This window comes from Entelurus aequoreus, linkage group LG12 (assembly GCF_033978785.1).
Source record: "Entelurus aequoreus isolate RoL-2023_Sb linkage group LG12, RoL_Eaeq_v1.1, whole genome shotgun sequence".
In the NCBI taxonomy this organism is placed as follows: domain Eukaryota; kingdom Metazoa; phylum Chordata; class Actinopteri; order Syngnathiformes; family Syngnathidae; genus Entelurus; species Entelurus aequoreus.
Genome location: NC_084742.1, coordinates 63,158,097 through 63,177,408, shown reverse-complemented (window position 1 = coordinate 63,177,408; position 19,312 = coordinate 63,158,097). Strand labels below are relative to the sequence as shown.

Genomic DNA, 19,312 nt, shown 5'->3' with positions numbered 1-19,312 from the left:
GAAAAGAAGGAAGGATGGATGGAAGGACATAAGGAAAGGAAGGTAGGAAGGCAATATGGCAAGAAGGATGGAAGGAATGAAGGAAAAAGGAAGCAAAAAAGGAAGGAAGGCTGATGTGAAGTAAAGAAGTAAAGGAGGGGGTTAGGAAGGAAGGTGGAAAGGAAAAAAGGATTGAGGGAAAGAAAAGAAGGAAGGATGGATGGAAGGACAAAAGGAAAGGAAGGTAGGAAGGCAATATGGCAAGAAGGATGGAAGGAATGAAGGAAAAAGGAAGCAAAGAAAGAAGGAAGCAAAAAAGGAAGGATGTATGGAAGGAAGTAAGGAAGAAGAGATGGAAGGAGGGTTGGAAGGAAGCAAGGAAAGAAGGAAGGAAAGTAGGTGGTAAGGAATGTATGAAGGAAGCAGAGAAGGAATGAAGAAAAAAGAAAGGATGGAAAGAAGAAGAAAAATGGAAGGAAACAAGGATGTACAGAAGGAAAGGAAGGAACAAGAGAAAGAAGAAAGGGAGGTAATGAAGTGTGCAACATGCAAGAGTTCCATCAGTGAGGAAGGAAGGAAGCAAGATGGAAAGAAGGAAAGGAAGGAAGGAAGGAAGGAAGGAAGGAATGAAGGAAGGAAGGAAGGAAGGAAGGAATGAAGGAAGGAAGGAAGGGTGGTGGGAAGTAAATAAGTAAAGGAGGGGGGGGGAGGGAAGGAGGAATGAGGGAAAGAAAAGTAGGAAGGATGGATGGAAGGAATAGAAGGATACAAGGGAAGGAAGGAAGGCAATATGGCAAGAAGGATGGAAGGAAGGAAGGAAGAAAAAAGGAAGCAAAGAAAGAAGGAAGCAAAAAAGGAAGGAAGGCTGATGGGAAGTAAAGAAGTAAAGGAGTGGGGGTTAGGAAGGAAGGTGGCAAGGAAATAAGGAATGAGGGAAAGAAAAGAAGGAAGGATGGATGGAAGGACATAAGGAAAGGAAGGTAGGAAGGCAATATGGCAAGAAGGATGGAAGGAATGAAGGAAAAAGGAAGCAAAAAAGGAAGGAAGGTTGATGGGAAGTAAAGAAGTAAAGGAGGGGGTTAGGAAGGAAGGTGGAAAGGAAAAAAGGATTGAGGGAAAGAAAAGAAGGAAGGATGGATGGAAGGACAAAAGGAAAGGAAGGGAGGAAGGCAATATGGCAAGAAGGATGGAAGGAAGGAAGGAAAAAGGAAGGAAAGAAAGAAGGAAGCAAAAAAGGAAGGATGTATGGAAGGAAGTAAGGAAGAAGAGAAGGAAGGAGGGTTGGAAGGAAGCAAGGAAAGAAGGAAGGAAAGTAGGTGGTAAGGAATGTATGAAGGAAGCAGAGAAGGAATGAAGAAAAAAGAAAGGATGGAAAGAAGAAGAAAAATGGAAGGAAACAAGGATGTACAGAAGGAAAGGAAGGAACAAGAGAAAGAAGAAAGGGAGGTAATGAAGTGTGCAGCATGCAAGAGTTCCATCAGTGAGGAAGGAAGGAAGCAAGATGGAAAGAAGGAAAGGAAGGAAGGAAGGAAGGAAGGAAGGAAGGAAGGAAGGAAGGAAGGAAGGAAGGAAGGAAGGAAGGAAGGAATGAAGGAAGGAAGGAAGGGTGGTGGGAAGTAAATAAGTAAAGGAGGGAGGGGAAGGGAAGGAGGAATGAGGGAAAGAAAAGTAGGAAGGATGGATGGAAGGAATAGAAGGATACAAGGGAAGGAAGGAAGGCAATATGGCAAGAAGGATGGAAGGAAGGAAGGAAGAAAAAAGGAAGCAAAGAAAGAAGGAAGCAAAAAAGGAAGGAAGGCTGATGGGAAGTAAAGAAGTAAAGGAGTGGGGGTTAGGAAGGAAGGTGGCAAGGAAATAAGGAATGAGGGAAAGAAAAGAAGGAAGGATGGATGGAAGGACATAAGGAAAGGAAGGTAGGAAGGCAATATGGCAAGAAGGATGGAAGGAATGAAGGAAAAAGGAAGCAAAAAAGGAAGGAAGGCTGATGGGAAGTAAAGAAGTAAAGGAGGGGGTTAGGAAGGAAGGTGGAAATGAAAAAAGGATTGAGGGAAAGAAAAGAAGGAAGGATGGATGGAAGGACAAAAGGAAAGGAAGGGAGGAAGGCAATATGGCAAGAAGGATGGAAGGAATGAAGGAAAAAGGAAGCAAAGAAAGAAGGAAGCAAAAAAGGAAGGATGTATGGAAGGAAGTAAGGAAGAAGAGATGGAAGGAGGGTTGGAAGGAAGCAAGGAAAGAAGGAAGGAAAATAGGTAGTAAGGAATGAATGAAGGAAGCAAAGAAGGAATGAAGAAAAAAAGAAAGGATGGACAGAATAAAGGAAAGAAAAAAAATTGAAGGAAACAAGGAAACGAGGATGTACAGAAGGAAATGAAGGAACAAGTGAAAGAAGAAAAGGAGGTAATGAAGTGTGCAACATGCAAGAGTTCCATCAGTGAGGAAGCAAGGAAGCAAGATGGAAAGAAGGAAAGGAAGGAAGATTAATAAGGGAAGGAAGGAAGGAAGGAAGGAAGGAAGGAAGGAAGGAAGGAAGGAAGGAAGGAAGGAAGGAAGGGTGGTGGGAAGTAAATAAGTAAAGGAGGAGGGGTGGGGGGGAAGGAGGAATGAGGGAAAGAAAAGTAGGAAGGATGGATGGAAGGAATAGAAGGGTACAAGGAAATAAAGGAAGGCAATATGGCAAGAAGGATGGAAAGAAGGAAGAAAAAAGGAAGCAAAGAAAGAAGGAAGCAAAAAAGGAAGGATGTATGGAAGGAAGTCAGGAGGGGGGGGGTAAGGAAGGAAGGTGGCAAGGAAAGAAGGAATGAGGGAAAGAAAAGGAGGAAGGATGGATGGAAGGACAAAAGGAAAGGAAGGGAGGAAGGCAATATGGCAAGAAGGATGGAAGGAAGGAAGAAAAAGGGAAGCAAAGAAAGAAGGAAGCAAAAAAGGAAGAATGTATGGAAGGAAGTCAGGAGGAGGGGGGTAAGGAAGGAAGGTGGGAAGGAAAGAAGGAATGAGGGAAAGAAAAGTAGGAAGGATTGATGGATGGAAGGAATAGAAGGATACAAGGAAAGGAAGGAAGGCAATATGGCAAAAAGGATGGAAGGAAGGAAGAAAGGAAAGAAGGATCGAAGGAAGAAAAAAAGAAGCAAAGAAAGAAGGAAGCAAAAAAGGAAGGATGTATGGAAGGAAGTCAGGAGGAAGGTGGTAAGGAAGGAAGGTGGGAAGGAAAGAAGGAATGAGGGAAAGACAAGTAGGAAGGATGGATGGAAGGAATACAAGGATACAAGGAAAGGAAGGAAGGCAATATGGCAAGAAGGATGGAAGGAAGGAAGAAAAAGGGAAGCAAAGAAAGAAGGAAGCAAAAAAGGAAGGATTTATGGAAGGAAGTCAGGAGGAGGGGGGGTAAGGAAGGAAGGTGGCAAGGAAAAAGGAATGAGGGAAAGAAAAGGAGGAAGGACGGATGGAAGGACAAAAGGAAAGGAAGGGAGGAAGGCAATATGGCAAGAAGGATGGAAGGAAGGAAGAAAAAGGGAAGCAAAGAAAGAAGGAAGCAAAAAAGGAAGGATTTATGGAAGGAAGTCAGGAGGAGGGGGGGGTAAGGAAGGAAGGTGGCAAGGAAAGAAGGAATGAGGGAAAGAAAAGGAGGAAGGACGGATGGAAGGACAAAAGGAAAGGAAGGGAGGAAGGCAATATGGCAAGAAGGATGGAAGGAAGGAAGAAAAAGGGAAGCAAAGAAAGAAGGAAGCAAAAAAGGAAGGATTTATGGAAGGAAGTCAGGAGGAGGGGGGTAATGAAGGAAGGTGGCAAGGAAAGAAGGAATGAGGGAAAGAAAAGGAGGAAGGATGGATGGAAGGACAAAAGGAAAGGAAGGGAGGAAGGCAATATGGCAAGAAGGATGGAAGGAAGGAAGAAAAAGGGAAGCAAAGAAAGAAGGAAGCAAAAAAGGAAGGATGTATGGAAGGAAGTCAGGAGGAGGGGGGGTAAGGAAGGAAGGTGGCAAGGAAAGAAGGAATGAGGGAAAGAAAATGAGGAAGGACGGATGGAAGGACAAAAGGAAAGGAAGGGAGGAAGGCAATATGGCAAGAAGGATGGAAGGAAGGAAGAAAAAGGGAAGCAAAGAAAGAAGGAAGCAAAAAAGGAAGGATTTATGGAAGGAAGTCAGGAGGAGGGGGGGTAAGGAAGGAAGGTGGCAAGGAAAGAAGGAATGAGGGAAAGAAAAGGAGGAAGGACGGGTGGAAGGACAAAAGGAAAGGAAGGGAGGAAGGCAATATGGCAAGAAGGATGGAAGGAAGGAAGAAAAAGGGAAGCAAAGAAAGAAGGAAGCAAAAAAGGAAGGATTTATGGAAGGAAGTCAGGAGGAGGAGGGGTAAGGAAGGAAGGTGGCAAGGAAAGAAGGAATGAGGGAAAGAAAAGGAGGAAGGACAGATGGAAGGACAAAAGGAAAGGAAGGGAGGAAGGCAATATGGCAAGAAGGATGGAAGGAAGAAAGAAAAAGGGAAGCAAAGAAAGAAGGAAGCAAAAAAGGAAGGATTTATGGAAGGAAGTCAGGAGGAGGGGGGGTAAGGAAGGAAGGTGGCAAGGAAAGAAGGAATGAGGGAAAGAAAAGGAGGAAGGACGGATGGAAGGACAAAAGGAAAGGAAGGGAGGAAGGCAATATGGCAAGAAGGATGGAAGGAAGGAAGAAAAAGGGAAGCAAAGAAAGAAGGAAGCAAAAAAGGAAGGATTTATGGAAGGAAGTCAGGAGGAGGGGGGGTAAGGAAGGAAGGTGGCAAGGAAAGAAGGAATGAGGGAAAGAAAAGGAGGAAGGACGGATGGAAGGACAAAAGGAAAGGAAGGGAGGAAGGCAATATGGCAAGAAGGATGGAAGGAAGGAAGAAAAAGGGAAGCAAAGAAAGAAGGAAGCAAAAAAGGAAGGATTTATGGAAGGAAGTCAGGAGGAGGGGGGTAAGGAAGGAAGGTGGCAAGGAAAGAAGGAATGAGGGAAAGAAAAGGAGGAAGGACGGATGGAAGGACAAAAGGAAAGGAAGGGAGGAAGGCAATATGGCAAGAAGGATGGAAGGAAGGAAGAAAAAGGGAAGCAAAGAAAGAAGGAAGCAAAAAAGGAAGGATTTATGGAAGGAAGTCAGGAGGAGGGGGGTAAGGAAGGAAGGTGGCAAGGAAAGAAGGAATGAGGGAAAGAAAAGGAGGAAGGACGGATGGAAGGACAAAAGGAAAGGAAGGGAGGAAGGCAATATGGCAAGAAGGATGGAAGGAAGGAAGAAAAAGGGAAGCAAAGAAAGAAGAACGCAATAAAAAAGGAAGTAAAGAAGGAACCGCACTTCTCCCAGCACTCATGCACCCCCAGACGACACATGTAGCAACAGCAGCTGCACACTGACTACTCTGAAGGTCCACAAACCTGCTGGCTCATGCTGTTGATGCCTTCAGGTGCCAGCAGCTGTACACTGACTACTCTGAAGGTCCACAAACCTGCTGGCTCATGCTGTTGATGCCGTCAGGTCCCAGCAGCTGTACACTGACTACTCTGAAGGTCCACAAACCTGCTGGCTCATGCTGTTGATGCCGTCAGGTCCCAGCAGCTGTACACTGACTACTCTGAAGGTCCACAAACCTGCTGGCTCATGCTGTTGATGCCGTCAGGTGCCAGCAGCTGTACACTGACTACTCTGAAGGTGTACAAACCTGCTCGCTCATGCTGTTGATGCCGTCAGGTCCCAGCAGCTTGACGGCCTGCTTGACCAGGTCTGTGCGGCCACAGTTCAGCATCCTGAAGCCCAAGTCCTGCAAGAACTTGGCCTCGGTGGAGGCGGCGTCCATCTTCCTCGCCCCGCAGAAACAATCCTCAGCTCTGCAAACAAAATGAACACGCAGGAGTTGGACACCAAGTTATTTTCTTCACTTCTTCAAGTAGTTCCAGTCTTTCATGTTCCACAGAAACCTCCCAAAAGACATATTCCAAGCAATGGACGACCACAAGGTATCCTGCCAGACATCTCATTATATCACGCCCAGGTGTTCCTAATGAAGTGACCACCTACTTGATCTGCCGAGGCTCGCAGTCCACGCCCGGTAGCAGCAGCCGGGCCGCCTGCCTCACGTCGTCGCTGTCCACCGACAAGCTGCGGCGGTGCTCCGTGTGCGCCACCGCCACTCGGATCCACTCCATCAGTGGCGGCAGTACCAGGAACGGTCTGCAGGAGGGGAGGCAAGCACAAAGAAGTAGTTAAGACATGTTGCCCTTAAGTGTAGACTTGTAGATGTGTGTTTGTTACATGTATAGTTGTGTTTGTTACATGTACATTTGTGTTTGTTACATGTAGATGTGTGTTTGTTACGTGTATAGTTGTGTTTGTTACGTGCATACTTGTGTTTGTTACATGTACATTTGTGTTTGTTACATGTACATTTGTGTTTGTTACGTGTAGATGTGTGTTTGTTACGTGTACATTTGTGTTTGTTACATGTAGATGTGTGTTTGTTACATGTAGATGTGTGTTTGTTACGTGTAGACTTGTTTTTGTTACGTGCAGATGTGTGTTTGTTACATGTACATTTGTGTTTGTTACATATACATTTGTGTTTGTTACATGTATAGTTGTGTTTGTTACGTGTAGATTTGTGTTTGTTACATGTACATTTGTGTTTGTTACGTGCATACTTGTGTTTGTTACATGTACATTTGTGTTTGTTACATGTACATTTGTGTTTGTTACATGTACATTTGTGTTTGTTACATGTATAGCTGTTTGTTACGTGTAGATTTGTGTTTGTTACATGTACATTTGTGTTTGTTACGTGCATACTTGTGTTTGTTACATGTACATTTGTGTTTGTTACATGTACATTTGTGTTTGTTACATGTAGATTTGTGTTTGTTACATGTATAGTTGTGTTTGTTACGTGTAGATTTGTGTTTGTTACATGTACATTTGTGTTTGTTACGTGCATACTTGTGTTTGTTACATGTACATTTGTGTTTGTTACATGTATAGTTGTGTTTGTTACGTGTAGATTTGTGTTTGTTACATGTACATTTGTGTTTGTTACATGTACATTTGTGTTTGTAACATGTACATTTGTGTTTGTTGCATGTATAGTTGTGTTTGTTACATGTAGATTTGTGTTTGTTACATGTACATTTGTGTTTGTTACGTGCATACTTGTGTTTGTTACATGTACATTTGTGTTTGTTACATGTACATTTGTGTTTGTTACATGTAGATTTGTGTTTGTTACATGTAGATGGGTGTTTGTTACATGTACATTTGTGTTTGTTACGTGCATACTTGTGTTTGTTACATGTACATTTGTGTTTGTTACATGTACATTTGTGTTTGTTACATGTAGATTTGTGTTTGTTACATGTATAGTTGTGTTTGTTACGTGTAGATTTGTGTTTGTTACATGTACATTTGTGTTTGTTATGTGCATACTTGTGTTTGGTACATGTACATTTGTGTTTGTTACATGTAGATTTGTGTTTGTTACATGTATAGTTGTGTTTGTTACGTGTAGATTTGTGTTTGTTACATGTACATTTGTGTTTGTTACGTGCATACTTGTGTTTGTTACATGTACATTTGTGTTTGTTAGATGTACATTTGTGTTTGTTACATGTAGATTTGTGTTTGTTACATGTATACTTGTGCTTGTTACATGTATACTTGTGCTTGTTCCATATACATGTTTTTTTTTACATGTATATTTCTGTTTGTTACATGTATACTTGTGCTTGTTAAATATACATTTGTGTTTGTTACATATACATTTATGTTTGTTACATGTATACTTGTGTTTGCTACATGTACACTTGTGCTGTTTACATATACATTTGTGTTTGTTGCATGTATACTTGTGTTTGTTACATGTACACTTGTGCTGGTTACATATAAATTTGTGTTTGTTACATATAAATTTGTGCCTGTTACATATACATTTGTGTTTGTTACATATACATTTGTGTTTGTTACATATACATTTGTGTTTGTTACATGTATACTTGTGCCTGTTACATATACATTTGTGTTTGTTACATATACATTTGTGTTTGTTACATATACATTTGTGTTTGTTACAAATACATTTGTGTTTGTTACATGTATTCTTGTGCTTGTTAAATATACATTTGTGTTTGTTACGTGTATACTTGTGCTTGTTACATATACATTTGTGTTTGTTTCATATACATTTGTGTTTGTTACTTATACATTTGTGTTTGTTACGTGTATACTTGTGCTTGTTACATATACATTTGTGTTTGTTTCATATACATTTGTGTTTGCTACATATACATTTGTGTTTGTTACATAAACATTTGTGTTTGTTACATATACATTTATGTTTGTTACATGTATACTTGTGTTTGTTACATGTATATTTGTGTTTGCAACATGTAAATGTGTGATTGTTACATGTATACTTGTGCTTGTAACATATACATTTGTGTTTATTACATACACATTTATGTTTGTTACATGTATACTTGTGTTTGTTACATGTACACTTGTGTTTGTTACATGTACACTTGTGCTAGTTACATATACATTTGTGTTTGTTACATATACATTTGTGTTTGTTACATATACATTTATGTTTGTTACATATATACTTGTGTTTGTTACATGTATATTTGTGTTTGCAACATGTAAATGTGTGATTGTTACATGTATACTTGTGCTTGTTACATATAGATTTGTGTTTGTTACATACACATTCATGTTTGTTACATGTATATTTGTGTTTGCAACATGTAAATGTGTGATTGTTACATGTATACTTGTGCTTGTTACATATAGATTTGTGTTTGTTACATACACATTCATGTTTGTTACATGTATATTTGTGTTTGCAACATGTAAATGTGTGATTGTTACATGTATACTTTTGCTGGTTACATATACATTTGTGTTTGTTACATGTGCATTTGTGTTTGTTACATATACAGTTGTGTTTGTTACATGTATACTTGTGCTTGTTACATATACATTTGTGTTTGTTACATATACATTTGTGTTTGTTACATATACATTTGTGTTTGTTACATGTATACCTGTGCCTGTTACATATACATTTGTGTTTGTTACATATACATTTGTGTACATTTGTGTTTGTTACATATACATTTGTGTTTGTTACAAATCCATTTGTGTTTGTTACATGTATTCTTGTGCTTGTTAAATATACATTTGTGTTTGTTACGTGTATACTTGTGCTTGTTACATATACATTTGTGTTTGTTTCATATACATTTGTGTTTGTTACATATACATTTGTGTTTGTTACGTGTACACTTGTGCTTGTTACATATACATTTGTGTTTGTTTCATATACATTTGTGTTTGCTACATATACATTCGTGTTTGTTACATAAGCATTTGTGTTTGTTACATATACATTTATGTTTGTTACATGTATACTTTTGTTTGTTACATGTATATTTGTGTTTGCAACATGTAAATGTGTGATTGTTACATGTATACTTGTGCTTGTTACATATACATTTGTGTTTGTTACATATACAATTATGTTTGTTACATGTATACTTGTGTTTGTTACATGTACACTTGTGCTGGTTACATATACATTTGTGTTTGTTACATATACATTTGTGTTTGTTACATATACATTTATGTTTGTTACATGTATACTTGTGTTTGTTACATGTATATTTGTGTTTGCAACATGTGAATGTGTGATTGTTACATGTATACTTGTGCTTGTTACATATAGATTTGTGTTTGTTACATACACATTCATGTTTGTTACATGTATATTTGTGTTTGCAACATGTAAATGTGTGATTGTTACATGTATACTTGTGCTGGTTACATATACATTTGTGTTTGTTACATGTACATTTGTGTTTGTTACATATACATTTGTGTTTGTTACATGTAGATTTGTGTTTGTTACATGTATATTTGTGTTTGTTACATATATACTTGTGCTTGTTACATGTATACTTGTGCTTGTTACATGTATACTTGTGCTTGTTTCATATACACGTTTTTTGTTACATGTTTTTTTGTGTTTGTTACATGTATACTTGTGCTTGTTAAATATACATTTGTGTTTGTTACATATACATTTATGTTTGTTACATGTATACTTGTGTTTGTTACATGTACACTTGTGCTGGTTACATATACATTTGTGTTTGTTACATATACATTTGTGTTTGTTACATATACATTTGTGTTTGTTACATGTATACTTGTGCCTGTTACATATACATTTGTGTTTGTTACATATACATTTGTGTTTGTTACGTATACATTTGTGTTTGTTACAAATACATTTGTGTTTGTTACATGTATTCTTGTGCTTGTTAAATATACATTTGTGTTTGTTACGTGTATACTTGTGCTTGTTACATATACATTTGTGTTTGTTTCATATACATTTGTGTTTGTTACATATACATTTGTGTTTGTTACGTGTATACTTGTGCTTGTTACATATACATTTGTGTTTGTTTCATATACATTTGTGTTTGCTACATATACATTCGTGTTTGTTACATAAGCATTTGTGTTTGTTACATATACATTTATGTTTGTTACATGTATACTTTTGTTTGTTACATGTATATTTGTGTTTGCAACATGTAAATGTGTGATTGTTACATGTATACTTGTACTTGTTACATATACATTTGTGTTTGTTACATATACATTTATGTTTGTTACATGTATACTTGTGTTTGTTACATGTACACTTGTGCTGGTTACATATACATTTGTGTTTGTTACATATACATTTGTGTTTGTTACATATACATTTATGTTTGTTACATGTATACTTGTGTTTGTTACATGTATATTTGTGTTTGCAACATGTGAATGTGTGATTGTTACATGTATACTTGTGCTTGTTACATATAGATTTGTGTTTGTTACATACACATTCATGTTTGTTACATGTATATTTGTGTTTGCAACATGTAAATGTGTGATTGTTACATGTATACTTGTGCTGGTTACATATACATTTGTGTTTGTTACATGTACATTTGTGTTTGTTACATATACATTTGTGTTTGTTACATGTATACTTGTGCTTGTTACATATACATTTGTGTTTGTTATGTGTACACTTTTTCTTGTTACATATACATTTGTGTTTGTTACATATACATTTGTGTTTGTTACATATACATTTGTGTTTGTTACATATACATTTGTTACATATGTGCTTGTTACATGTACATTTGTTACATATACATTTGTGTTTGTTACATATACATTTGTGTTTGTTACGTGTATACTTGTGCTTGGTACCTATACATTTGTGTTTGTTACATATACACATGTGCTTGTTACATGTACATTTGTGTTTGTTACATATACATTTGTGTTTGTTACATATACATTTGTGTTTGTTACATGTATAGTTGTGTTTGTTGCATGTAGATTTGTGTTTGTTATATATACATTTGTGTTTGTTACATGTACATTAGTGTTTTTTACATGTATAGTTGTGTTTGTTACATGTATAGTTGTGTTTGTTGCATGTAGATTTGTGTTTGTTGTATATACATTTGTGTTTGTTACATGTACATTAGTGTTTTTTACATGTATAGTTGTGTTTGTTACATGTATAGTTGTGTTTGTTGCATGTAGATTTGTGTTTGTTGTATATACATTTGTGTTTGTTACATGTACATTAGTGTTTTTTACATGTATAGTTGTGTTCGTTACATGTATAGTTGTGTTTGTTACAACTAGATGTGTGTTACATGTAGACTTGTGTATGTTACATATATTTATGTGCATGTTACATGTATAGTTGTGTTTGTTACGTATAGGTTTGTGTTTGCAGAGACACCACACAACATCATGATACAAAAACGCACTTATGAATAATTTGCTGAGTGCGCAGCCTTCCAAAGAAATCATTTGATGACTGCAAGCGTCATGGAGGTTGTAATAAAATATGCTCTTACAGTTAAGCAAGGAGTAAACTCCAGCATATCAATATTCATCATTAATTCAGAGCAGATCGTCTGGAAGGAGACGAGAGAAAAGTGTTACTATTCATTAGTAATGCTGCTTGTTTGGCAGACGTTTTCTATCACTTACTTGCAGTGTTTCATCAAATGAGCTGGCAATCATTTGTTTACTTGTCTTTTACTCGTCCCTTTTTCGGAACATAAACTCTAACTTAGCTCGTTACAAGATGACATTAAACTATTGGAATGTGCAAACATGAGCTTACATTGGGAACCAACTTATAACATAGTCAACTACTGTTTAAATTAGTTTTGTCCAATTAATTTGAACAGAAATAACTCATGCAAAACCTAAACTATGTTGCGTGTCTTCCCCTGTGGCTTGTGACTATATAGTAGACCTAAGTGTCAAGTGCTGCCCCTTTGTGGCCTTTAAGTGTAATGACGTGTCAAATGTTTGGTGTAACAACAATTCAATGCTGCCTCCTTGTGGCTTTTTAGTGTAAAGACATGAAAAATGCTGCTTCCTTGTGGTTAGTTGTGCCCCCTTGTGGCTATATAGTGTAACAATTTGTCAAGTGCTGCCCCCTTGTGGCTTTTTAGTGTAATAACATGTCAAGTGCTGCCCCCTTGTGACTTTTTAGTGTTAGTGCAGCTGGTAACCAGAACGATCGTGCATTTTGTGATAAAAGCATGAAATTTGGTACACTTATAGCCAAAGGCATTATCAAAAGATTTGGATATGGAGCCACCATGAATTTTCAAAATGGCGCCCATGGCAGCCATCTTTCAAAATGGCTGTCAGTAACAACTGTTCGCTTATGAATGATGGATATAATATGATGTTTCAGACTTATTTACCATACATAGTACTTGGTAAATGTCTTTTGGATAATCTAAATGTGTCATTAAATATTCAAGATGGACACACCGTAGCGTAGCTCAGGCATTCAAGGCAGGCAAATTCACTGTCCAGAAGACCAAAAATGTGTGGCCTTTTAGTGTAATAACATGCCATTTACTGCCCCTTTGTGGCCTTTTAGTGTAATAACATGCCATTTACTGCCCCTTTGTGGCCTTTTAGTGTAATAACGTGTCATATACTGCCCCTTTGTGGGATTTTAGTGTAATAACATGTCATATACTGCCACTTTGTGGCCTTTTAGTGTAAAAACGTGTCATATACTGCCCTTTGTGGGCTTTTAGTGTAATAACGTGTCATATACTGCCCCTTTGTGGCCTTTTAATGTAATAACGTGCCATATACTGCCCATTTGTGGGCTTTTAGTGTAATAACGTACAATATACTGCCTCTTTTTGGACTTTTAATGTAATAACGTGCCATATACTGCCCCTTTGTGGGATTTTAGTGTAATAACGTGTCATATACTGCCCCTTTGTGGCTTTTTAGTGTAATAACGTGCCATATACTGCCCCTTTGTGGCCTTTTAGTGTAATAACCTGCCATATACTGCCCCTTTGTTCGCTTTTAGTGTAATAACATGTCATATACTGCCTCTTTGTGGCCTTTTAATGTAATAACGTGCCATATACTGCCCATTTGTGGGCTTTTAGTGTAATAACATACAATATACTGCCTCTTTTTGGACTTTTAGTGTAATAACGTGCCATATACTGCCCCTTTGTTCGCTTTTAGTCTAATAACGTGTCATATAGTGCCCCTTTGTTGGGTTTTAGTGCAACAATGTGTCAAGTGCTGCCCCTTGTGGGATTTTAGTGTAATAACGTGTCATATACTGCCACTTTGTGGGATTTTAGTGTAATAACGTGTCAAATGCTGCCCCTTGTGGGATTTTAGTGTAATAACATGTCATATACTGCCCCTTTGTGACCTTTTAGTGTAATAACGTGTCATATACTGCCCCTTTGTGGCCTTTTAGTGTAATAATGTGCCATTTACTGCCCCTTGTGGGATTTTAGTGTAATAACGTGTCATATACTGCCCCTTTGTGGGATTTTAGTGTAATAACATGTCATATACTGCCACTTTGTGGCCTTTTAGTGTAAAAACGTGTCATATACTGCCCTTTGTGGGCTTTTAGTGTAATAACGTGTCATATACTGCCCCTTTGTGGCCTTTTAATGTAATAACGTGCCATATACTGCCCATTTGTGGGCTTTTAGTGTAATAACGTACAATATACTGCCTCTTTTTGGACTTTTAATGTAATAACGTGCCATATACTGCCCCTTTGTGGGCTTTTAGTGTAATAACGTGTCATATACTGCCCCTTTGTGGCTTTTTAGTGTAATAACGTGCCATATACTGCCCCTTTGTGGCCTTTTAGTGTAATAACCTGCCATATACTGCCCCTTTGTTCGCTTTTAGTGTAATAACATATCATATACTGCCTCTTTGTGGCCTTTTAATGTAATAACGTGCCATATACTGCCCATTTGTGGGCTTTTAGTGTAATAACGTACAATATACTGCCTCTTTTTGGACTTTTAGTGTAATAACGTGCCATATACTGCCCCTTTGTTCGCTTTTAGTCTAATAACGTGTCATATAGTGCCCCTTTGTTGGGTTTTAGTGCAACAACGTGTCAAGTGCTGCCCCTTGTGGGATTTTAGTGTAATAACGTGTCATATACTGCCCCTTTGTGGCTTTTTAGTGTAATAACGTGCCATATACTGCCCCTTTGTGGCCTTTTAGTGTAATAACGTGTCATATACTGCCCCTTTGTGGCCTTTTAATGTAATAACGTGCCATATACTGCCCATTTGTGGTCTTTTAGTGTAATAACGTGTCATATACTGCCCCTTTGTGGGCTTTTAGTGTAATAACGTGCCATTTAATGCCCCTTTGTGGGCTTTTAGTGTAATAACGTGCCATATACTGCCCCTTTGTTTGCTTTTAGTGTAATAACATGTCAAAAACTGCCCCTTTGTAGCCTTTTAGTGTAATAACGAGCCATATACTGCCCCTTTGTTGGGTTTTAGTGCAACAATGTGCCATATACTGCCCCTTTGTGGCCTTTTAGTGTAATAACGTGCCATATACTGCCCCTTTGTTCGCTTTTAGTCTAATAACGTGTCATATACTGCCCCTTTGTTGGGTTTTAGTGCAACAACGTGTCAAGTGCTGCCCCTTGTGGGATTTTAGTGTAATAACGTGTCATATACTGCCACTTTGTGGGGCTTTTAGTGTAATATTGTGTCATATACTGCCCCTTTGTGGCCTTTTAGTGTAATAACGTGTCATATACTGCCCCTTTGTGGTCTTTTAGTGTAAGGACGTGTCAAGTGCTGCCCCCATGTGGATACCCAGTGGATCTAAACGTCAAGTACTGCCCGCTTGTGGCTATTTAGTGCACCAATACCCAGGTGTTGAGGGCTTTCCCATGAAAGGAGTCATCTTGAGAGATGAGAGCACTTAAAGATGGCTGCATGGATGATTATTGATCTGTCACACTTGACATCTTGGGGGACTAAGAGGCACGAAACAGCAGTAGGACAGGGCAGCGCTGACATGCAAAATGTCCGCCAACATGCAGCCTGCTTCTATTTATACACTGTCTGATCTCAGTGGGTGCATCACACAGAAACCCCCCCCGGTCGCCGCATTAAGATGCGACACTACCCTCCTGCGGTGCGGTGATTTATTCCTTCCTCAGGTGGTGGGATTAGAACGCCACTCGGAGCCTCGCAGGAGTTGCAAGGGGGAATTTCTCCCAAAAGTGGCGGTTTGCTGGGTCGGCTCCAAAATGAGACGGGGAATGTAAAGTCTATCTCTGGTGTGGAGGTGCAGTGAGAGGCAAAGCCGGTGTTGAGTTTGTTTTTTTTTTCCCTGCGCGAGCACCTGATGATCCCTCTGTTTAAGGCTTTAGTGCTTCTGGCCAGATAAGGAGGCTACTGCTGCTGCTGGGAAAGTCAAAAAACGTGCTTGTGAGAAAGCGAAGGCGTGGAAAATACCTTTAGAAGCAGAAAGAATAAGCGGCCTAGTGATTAAGCGGCCTAGTGATCGCATGCAGTATTATTAGAATGATAATAATACCATATTTTCTGGACCATAGGGCGCAACGGATTATAAGGCGCACTGCCGATGAGTGAGTCTTTTCAGATATTTTTTCATACAAAAGGCGCACCGGATAATCAAAGGAGTCATATTATTATGATTTTTTTCTTCCTTGTGGTCTACATAACATGTGATGGTGGTACTTTGGTCAAAATATTGCATAGATGATGTTTTACACATCATCTTCATCTTCTTTCTGACAGAATGTGCCGTTTTGTGGGCGTTCTTATTTACGTGGCTCACCTTCGACAGCGTCTTCTCCCGTGCAAGGACGGGAGTGGAAGAAATGTCAAAAGATGGCGCTAACTGTTTTAATGACATTCAGACTTTACTTCAATCAATAACGGAGCAGCATCTCTTCATCCGTGGCTCACTAGTGCAACAACAACGCCGGAAATGTGTCCCGTGAAAAACCGTCCGACCGGAACTCTCTAATAACTAAAGTTCCTTGGGTGAATAATGTAAACTCACTACACCGGTATGTTTTAGTGCTTTCATGGCCAGTTTACTGACAGATTTAAGTAAGAACTTTACACTACTTTATATTAGAAATGGCAACAGCGGAGGATGAATGTCCCATAACAAGAAGATAGTGAAAAAGAAGAAGCTTATCGACTACGGTGTCGGCACGGACTACAAAAGCGGACATGCGCAAATTTTCAGTACTTTTGCAGATCCCAAATACAGATCAGCAGGTACCAGAAGGTAAGAAAAGTTGGTTTTGCATAATATTGCAAAACAAAACGCCAGATTTTAGCTGTGTCCCAATTCAGGGTCTGCATCCTTCGAAGGGCGAATTTGAAGGCCGCTTCCGTCACAACGCTGTGCGAAGGCTGTCCCAATTCATTCAAATTCGTAGGCTCCTCCAAATGCAGCCGACGAATGCGCCCTCCTTTTCCATGTATTCGGAGGATGCACCGCGACTATCCTTCGTGGCCTCCCATGTCCCAAGATTCTTTGTGCGCCTTTGTTCAACCCGGATCTTGCGAAGTTGGTAGAGTGGCCGTGCCAGCAATCGGAGGGTTGCTGGTTACTGGGGTTCAATCCCCACCTTCTACCATCCTAGTCACGTCCGTTGTGTCCTTGGGCAAGACACTTCACCCTTGATCCTGATGGGTGTTGGTTAGCGCCTTGCATGGCAGCTCCCTCCATCAGTGTGTGAATGTGTGTGTGAATGTGGAAATACTGTCAAAGCGCTTTGAGTACCTTGAAGGTAGAAAAGCGCTATACAAGTATAACCCATTTATCATTTATCATTATCTTTTTGACGATGGCGGAAAAAACAAGCACCGGCAGCGGCAGCGAATACACTTTCAAATGTAAGTATCCTCCGCAGGCTAGACTGTCCCATTTAACAATGATTGACGCATCCTTCGGAGGTGCTTATACACACACCATAGTAATACTTGCATCTCTGACTACAGTAGCCGTAATGGGCCGACAATTCATCAAGCGTGCGGCTTCAAAGTTGTACTAAAACATTTTGAGAGCTTTGCCTTCCGGCTCAGCTCCTTCTTCACCACAACGGATCGATACAGTGTCCGCATTACTGAAGACGCCGCACCGATCCGCCTGTCGCTCTCACCATCCACTCTTCCCTCACTCGTGAACAAGACTCAGAGGTACTTGAACTCCTCCACTTGGGGCAGGGTCTCCTCCCCAACCCAGAGATGGCACTCCACCCTTTTTCGGGCGAGAACCATGGACTCTGACTTGGAGGTGCTGATTCCCATCCCAGTCGCTTCACACTCGGCTGCGAACCGATCCAGTGAGAGCTGAAGATCTTGGCCAGATGAAGTCATCAGGACCACATCATCTGCAAAAAGCAGAGACCTAATCCTGCAGCCACCAAACCAGATCCCCTCAACGCCCTGACTGCGCCTAGGAATCCTGTCCATAAAAGTTATGAACAGAATCTGTGACAAAGGGCAGCCTTGGCGGAGTCTAACCCTCACTGGAAACGGGTCTGACTTACTGCCGGCAATGCAGACCAAGCTCTGACACTGATCATACAGGGAGCGGACCGCCAAAATCAGACAGTCCGTTACCCCATACTCTCTGAGCACTCCCCACAGGACATGGTTGAATGCCTTCTCCAAGTCCACAAAGCACATGTAGACTGGTTGGGCAAACTCCCATGCACCCTCAAGGACCCTGCCAAGAGTATAGAGCTGGTCCACAGTTCCACGACCAGGACGAAAACCACACTGTTGAATCCGAGGTTCGACTATCCGGCGTAGCCTCCTCTCCAGTACACCTGAATAGACCTTTGGTGTTGTCTACAGGTATCTCTTATGTGTGACTGCCATCTACTGGTCACATTTATCATTTCACCATGTATCAAATACAATTGCTTTGAGGTCGGTAAGCACAACCAGAATTATTCCGTACATTAGGCGCACCGGGTTATAAGGCGTACTGTCGAGTTTTGAGAAAATGACAGGATTTTAAGTGCGCCTTATAGTCCGAAAAACACGGTAATAGTCTCTGCGCTGCTTAGCGACACTGACGTCAACCTTGGCCGAACTTCTTTCTCATTAAGCAACTTCTGCTCCATCGTGTTTCTTCTATGGGATTCTTTCCACGGGCAGAATGAGGTAATTATGGAAGATTTAGGACTATTTCTGGCTCACTAGATCTCCCATTTAGATGAGAGCATCATCCTTTAAGGCCTTTAAAAGCGTGCAGCCGCATTCACATCTAATGGCGTATTGTAGTCGGCTAAATGATGTCAGGACTCCATCAGGAACGTTCTTTTCTTCTTCTTCTCCTCCTCCTTTAACATTCTAAAACTGTGCCAGAAAATACTAGGAATCAACCCAATGACATCTGTAAATCAACCGCTTTGGTACAATCCTAATATTATCATTAATAAAAACGTGGTTAAATGGACAACATGGAAAGACAGAGATATTACTAAACCTCATCATAGTATTAATAAAAACTCTTTTAAACCGTTCAATGATTTAGTTGATCAATATAATGTACCCAGAAATCATTTTTTTTACATTTTATCTCTTTAAAACATGCTGTAAATAAATGCATATCCTCTGAAAGTATGTCCTGAAATAGCCATTAACTGGAAGATGCACTTTTTAATCAAGATACAATTAAGAAATTAATTAAACTATTTTATGGAATAATAAATGAACACCACACTAGAAATGCAAATGATGCATGTGTTCGGAAATGGATGATGGACTTAAACATTGTAGACGAAAGAGACATATTGTCACGTTCTGGATGCATGGTGCGGCGGGATTTTTGTTCTCCCAAGATGCAAAGGACGAAAACCGGACAGGACTTGCAGGTAACGACATGATTTAATTATGAAATAACACAAAACTGGTACAAAACAGAAAACA

General features: G+C 39.7%; 1 protein-coding gene across 2 annotated transcripts in view; it reads right to left on the bottom strand.

Annotated features, from left to right (window-relative positions):
* LOC133662420 (ankyrin repeat and BTB/POZ domain-containing protein 3-A-like) overlaps nucleotides 1–19,312 on the bottom strand; it is a 382,948-nt gene that overhangs the window by 49,919 nt on the left and 313,717 nt on the right. For both annotated transcript variants that reach the window (XM_062066402.1, XM_062066401.1), the window contains exons 4-5: nucleotides 5,997–6,149; nucleotides 5,641–5,806 (exon numbers count right to left, since the gene is read on the bottom strand). In XM_062066402.1, coding sequence (XP_061922386.1) covers nucleotides 5,641–5,806; nucleotides 5,997–6,149 — 319 coding nt within the window. The remainder of the gene's footprint in view (nucleotides 1–5,640; nucleotides 5,807–5,996; nucleotides 6,150–19,312) is intronic.